General features: G+C 46.7%; 1 protein-coding gene across 1 annotated transcript in view; it reads left to right on the plus strand.

Annotated features, from left to right (window-relative positions):
* Positions 1 to 6470, plus strand: part of Paox (polyamine oxidase) — a 15575-nt gene that overhangs the window by 78 nt on the left and 9027 nt on the right. Inside the window, exon 2 of the mRNA XM_048791459.1 lies at positions 6194 to 6227. Within this exon, the coding sequence (XP_048647416.1) occupies positions 6194 to 6227 (34 nt within the window). The remainder of the gene's footprint in view (positions 1 to 6193; positions 6228 to 6470) is intronic.

A 6470-nucleotide genomic window follows, 5' to 3' on the forward strand; every position in this document is an offset into this window, starting at 1 on the left:
GTTCCCGCCCCGGAGGCCCTCGGTCCTGCGGTCGCGCAGCGCCCTGGGTGGCGCCGGGCGGCTGCACGTCACCGGGGCTCCGCGACTGCCGCAGCGAGACGCCCCAGGGTAGGTGCAGACCCAGCAGGCTCGCTCGCGGCGCGGAACAAGACCAGGACCCAGACAGGATTTAAGTGAATTTAAAATTAATGTGATTTTTATTAATTTCAATAATTCTGAATTATAGCTTTTAACTATTTAGACAAGTATGAATGGGCCTTCATTTGTATTTTTTTTTTTTTTGTTCCCGAGGACTGAACTCGGGGGCACCACTGAGGCACATCTCTAGCGGTTTTTTTAAGTGTTGATGAACCTTTATTTTATTCATTTATTTATATGCGGTGCTGAGAATTGAACCCGGTGTCTCATGTGTGAGGCAAGCGCTCTACCACTGAGCCACAACCCCAGTAACCCTCCCCCCACGGTCCTTTTTTGTGTCTTATTTAGAGACAGGGTTTCACTGAGTTTCTTAGGGCCTCGATGATAAGTTGCAGAGGCTTTGAACTCCAGATTCTCCTGCCTTACCCTCCTGAGCTGCTGGGAATTCAGGCCAGTGCCATTCCGCCTGGCTCTTTCCTCTGATTCTTGCATAGATTCTGCAAATGCTAGGGTGAAGAAAAGACATCACCTTCAGATCACTTTTCAGAAAAGCAAGACTGATATTTTCAAGAAAATAATTCTATTCAATTATTTTGAAATGAATTTAAAAATTAAAGAATTTTGAATCTTCTTCTGAGGTAAAATTTAAAATCTTCATATTAACGGAAACCAATCACCCACATACTTTTACTAAGGGTTAGTAAATGTTAAACCATGTGACAGACCCAAAATGAAATGACTCAAACATTGAAGAAGTTTTTCTAACAACCTAGGGCTGGTGTTGAGGGCAGGGCTACTGTCTTTTGTAAGGGAATTTAGGGACAAGAGCACAAATAGTCAAAGGGAAATATAAATTGGATTTAAGTAAAGCTAAAACCTTTTTTGTTTCAAAAGATAAGATAGTGAAAGACTCCCATAGAATGAGAGAAACATTTTACAAGTTTTATACCTGGTAAAAGTCTTGTGTCTAGAATGTGTAATGAACTCTCAAACCCAGTAATGAAAGAATACCCAACTAAAAAGGACAAAGTATTGAACAGATATTTCTCCAATAAAGACACAAAAGTGTCTGAAAAGCCCACGAAAAGATGCTCAACATCATTTGTCACAGGTATGGTACAAGCCAAATGCTTTCACATCTATTGGGCTGGCTATAATAAAGAGATGACAATGCCCGATGAGGGAGGATACGGAGAAGACAGAGCCCTCTACTGGCGAGTGGAAGGGTGCAGTCACTTGCTCCTCTTTTTGCAGTGGTGGGAATGGAACCCAAGGCCTTGCACAAGCCTGGCAGGCCTCAACCACTGAGCCACACCCCCAGTGCCAAGCACAGCCACTTTGGAAAGCAGTCTGGTATTAAACATCAGTCGGGCGTGGTGGCGCATGCCTGTAATCCAGCAGAGGCTGAGTCAGGAGAATCACAAGTTCAAAACCAGCCTCAGCAATGGTGAGGTGCTAAACAACTTAGTGATACCTTGTCTCTAAATAAAACACACACAAAAATAGGGCTGGTACCCCCCCCCCCAAAAAAAAAAGGTTAAATAGCAAACCCAACCCCAGGTACAAGCATAAGAGGAGTGAAGACATGGCCACATGAGAGTATATAAGTGAACATTCATAGCTGCACTACTCATAATGGCCAAAAAGTGGAACAATCCAAATGCCCACCAATTCATGAATGTTTTGTACAATTGACACATTAAAATATACTAGAAGATACCCTGGGGGCCAAGGGTGCAGTTGAATCATAGAATACTTGTCCAGTATCCACAAGACCCTGTGTTGGATCCCCCGCCCCCGCAAATATACACTGGAATACTGGGGATAAAAAGGAATGAAGTACTAATACACACCACAATGTGGGTGGACCTTGAAAGCATGTCAGTAAAAGAAGCCAGACAGGAAGACCTGATGTATGATCCTGCTTATGTGAAACATCCAGAACAAACACAGCATATAGGAAGTAATTAGCGGTTGCAAGGGGCTGGTGGGAGTAGGCAATGGGAGTAACTGCTAATGATGGGAGTATTCTCTTTTATGGTGATGGGGACATTCTAAACTTGATCATGGTCAGAGCTGCACAACTCCACACTGAAAATCATTGAACTGTATACTTGAATGGGCAAAGAATATGGCACATGAATTCTATGTCCATAAAACTATTTTTTTGAAATGAAACAAACCTGATTTGGTTAAGCCGTCTGGGTAGTGTCACCCGTGAAGCCATCACCAAGGCCCTCAGTGTCAGGAGAAGCACTGACTTTGTCCCCATTGGTTGACACAAGGTGAACTTGTGTGCTATAGCTGGTGGCCTAGACCAGCAGGATGCAGATTGGTGAGCTTTCTATTTCAGAGGATGTGGGGCTGGGTGAATGACCAAGGTGCAGGTCACAGTGCCTAGAGGATAAGAAGAACATTGATCATCCCCACCCTGCACCTCTTGGGGTCCATGGTGGTCTCATCCCCTGCATTGGAGTTGGTGTCCTCTCCATAGCCATAAGGGCACCTGTTCCAGGCCAGGTGCCTTTTCTCCTATCACCCTCACCCCATCAGGTCTCCAGCCTAGGTGTGGGGTGTATGGAAGTGGGACAGGGGGTTTCTACCCTTAGGCTGCTGTGAGGTTAACCAGAAGTGTTCCCAGGCAAGTGGTCCTTGTCTTCATGCTGCAGCTTCATGATTGACAGAGGAGTCTAGCGACTGAGCCAGAAATAAATTTGAACACTTCAGGTCATTCATGGCTGGATTCTTACTAGGAGGGTATGCCAGGAGGCTGGCCCCAAGACCAGGGGTGGTCAGAGCAGAATCTAGACTTTTGGTGGGGAGGTTGAGATCCTTTATCATTCTGATCTTTAACCAGAGAAGGGCTGGCCAGGATGATGGACTGGGCTGAGAGGTATAAATTTGCTGATTTGACATTGAGGGGCTGCCTCAAGGGGAGGTGATGCGAGGCACCAGGGGACTGAGCATCACTTATTCTTTGACTACTGCCCATTACAGATTGGCTTCCAACAAAGGCTGGCCAGTGGCAGACTGGATAGGGTCCAGAAAGCTGGAAACATGAGACAGGCATTATAGAATGGGACAAGGACTTTGCAACCCTGAAAACATGGCAGCAGCCATGAAGCACTACCACAGACCCCAGGGTGGGCCAAAGATCTGATGTGGCCATCTGCCTGGAGCCATGAGACCAACACTAGCGGAGGACACACAGGAGTCCAACATGGCACACACAGTGTCCATACAGAGGGTGGGGAGCTGGGCCATGCTGCCTAACTTGCAGCTCAATTTCAGAAAGCCAGTTAGGGAATCAGCCCTCACTTTGGGCATATGCATGCGACCTAAGGCTTTTGCCAATTTGGATTTTATTCTGCTAAGGACAGAGGTTGGGCACTGGGTGTTCTGAACCATAGCAACACATGAGACCATTGGGTTTCAGCTCAGCTGGATCTTCAGCTCCCAGCTCAAGCCTGTAGACAACCTGTGTGTGGAGGGAGGTAGAGCTAGTGCTTTGCTTCAGACAGCATTGGGTTGGGGAGAGGACCAAGTCCCCTCTAAGGGAGATCAACCCTACCTAGGAGAAACAAGTGACACTAGAGCTACAGTGGTTACACCCCAAACAGTCTTCTTCTCCTCCTTCTTTCAGTACTGCGGATTAAACCCAGGGACGCACATGTGCTAGAAAAGTGCCATACCACTCAGCTGTATCCTCAGCACTTTTTATGTTTTTGCTCTTTTTATGTTAAATTGCCCAGGCTGGCCTTGCACTTGCAATCTTCTTGCCTCACCCTTTGGAGTAGCTTCCATTACAGATGTGTGTCACCAGCCCAGCTTGTCTTCTGCTTCTAGTGGCCATTGGCTCTCTCCTTGTCAGTCTTCCCCAGGTAAAGCAAGGATGTGTCTTAAAAGGGGTGTGTGGGGTATGTCTGTACCTGCAGTTGGGAGGCAACTTTGCTGACCTGGGACCTGTCCCAGGGCTACTGTAGAATCTTAGCTACTTTTAAGAGAGTCTCTGGCACATCCTGGCACTGGGTGAATCTGGTGAACAGTACACACTGTTCCCACTGCAAATATCATTGGTTCATTAAGTAGTTGAACTTCCAAGTTTAACTCCCAAGTCAGTCCCAGGGGTTGGGGTTGTGGCTCAGTGGTAGAGCACTTGCCTAGCACATGTGAGGCACTGGGTTTGATTCCCAGCACCACAAACAAAAATAAAATAAAGATATTGTGCACCTAAAATATTGAAAAAAAATCAGCCCCATACCCATCCTAGTTCCTCTTCCTCCCTGCCATCTATGTGCAAACCCTTCAGTTCATTCCAGGTCCCTGTAGGACTGCAGAGGCTTCAGGGGTTGGGAGCAAGCTTTGGCCCTGCCCCAAGTCATAGGGTGGAGAGGAGGGGAGGTGGGCTGGGAGTGAGGGGGCAGTGGAAAACAGCTGACCTTTGAACAAGGGAATTGGTAGGGGCCTGACCCATCTCATAGTCAAAAATCCACATGTAACTTTTGACTTCCTCAAACTGAACTAATAATAATCTGCTTCTGATAGAAAACATTGCAGCCAATTAACCCATATTATATAATGTATATATCATATATGATGAAAGCATACAAGAAGCATACTTGAGATGGCTTTTTACTGGGATAGGAAATTTACCAGAGACAAACTGCTCAGCAGAGACCTTGAGTATCTGCATCCAAAAGCAACAAGGTTGCTGTGAAATTGTTAACAGCAGTGCAGTAGACAAGACAGTCCCTTTCATGTAGTTAAGATTTACCTCTGCATTTCTGTTTACATTTCTTTGAATTGCAAATGGTTCCATGCTTGACCTGTATTTGTGTGAGTTTTGACAATTTTTAATTTTTTAAAAAATAGATTTGTGTATGGTTATGTTAGTAAATGATAATAGGCACTTGTCTATATAGACTTTGTGCCTTTATTTTATGCCTACATTTTTCTTCTTCTTCTTGGTATTTCTAGGCTATAAGGTTTATCTCTATGAGTTTTTTCAAATTGTGTTAACTCTTGAAAAATTAAAAAAAAATAATGAGAGAGAGAGAGAGAGAGAGAGAAGAGAGAGAAAGAATATATCCAAATATAGGACCCTCCAAGCTCAAACTTCCATTGTTCAAGGGTCAGCTGCACTGTAACAAAGTCTACCACTGTCTGGACATCTGCGCTGGAGGTGGAGCATGTAGTTTCCCAGAATGCCAGAGAAGCAATAGGAGGGGAGGGCAAACCCCAGCCTGGAATGGCCTGGGTTCCTGGCTGTCCTCACCCCAGAGAAACAAGCAGCTACAGATGACTGCAGGATTGGGGGGTGTTTCTTCCTAGGCCCTGTGTATGGCTGAAACTTGGTGCCCCTGGGTGTTCAGGGAAGTTCAAGGCCTCCAGCTCCTTGGACTGCATTGCAGTGGAGAACTACCCAATTGAATTGGGACCCTGGCTGAATACGCAGTCAACTTCCTTGGAGAGAAGCCCAGGAGGAGGAGAGGAGAGACTAAGAGACTTTTCTCCACGTGTCCTTTGTTAATGTTGAACTTTGCACTTAACCTTTATCACATCCTATCTATGCACAGACATGTGACTTATAGAGGACCCTTACTTAGTGTGGTTTGACTTATTGTCTTTAGACTTTACAATGGTGTAAAAGCAACAGTAGAAGCTGAATTTTGAATTCTGATGTTTTCTTCGGCTAGGAGAATGTAGGACTATCTTGCTCTCTGAGAGCCACGATGCAGGGGATAAACAGCCAATGCTGTAGCATACTGCGCAGCTAAGCTATGATGTTCCTAGTTGAAGGAATTAAATGCATTTTAGGCCTGCGATATTTTCAGTTTACAATGGGATTATCAGGAGGTAACCCAGGTAAACAAGAAAGCGCGCGCGCACACACACACACACACACACACACACCGTCCCTGCCCGGGCTATCTCACAGCTTCCAGGGGAGATCTCTCAGCCTCACTCCAGGCACCCACAGATCCGTTCTTGGATTCCTAAACTGACTCCACGGCGCCTGTGAAAGGGGCCCTGGGTGACTGCGCTGGCTACTTAGTTGAACCAGGAAGTGCTTATCCGGCTAGACACTGGTGAGTTGCCGACACTCGCCCACACCTCTCGGCAGAGGGGGGTCACACTCCAAACCCTCGTTCTCCTGCCCTCAGCTCCAGGCGCCGAATGACCCACCCAAGTGCGCCGCCGAAACTGGCCAGCAGAAAGGCGCCCCTAGTGTCCAGTTCTCTAGGGTGGCAGGCGTAACTGGGAGGCTAGCGGAGGCAGGAGAGGCTAGTGTCACACGGTGCGCCCTCCACCCGAGGACCTCTGCCCCTGCC

The sequence above is a fragment of the Marmota marmota genome, unplaced genomic scaffold, assembly GCF_001458135.2.
Source record: "Marmota marmota marmota unplaced genomic scaffold, marMar, whole genome shotgun sequence".
NCBI lineage: Eukaryota > Metazoa > Chordata > Mammalia > Rodentia > Sciuridae > Marmota > Marmota marmota.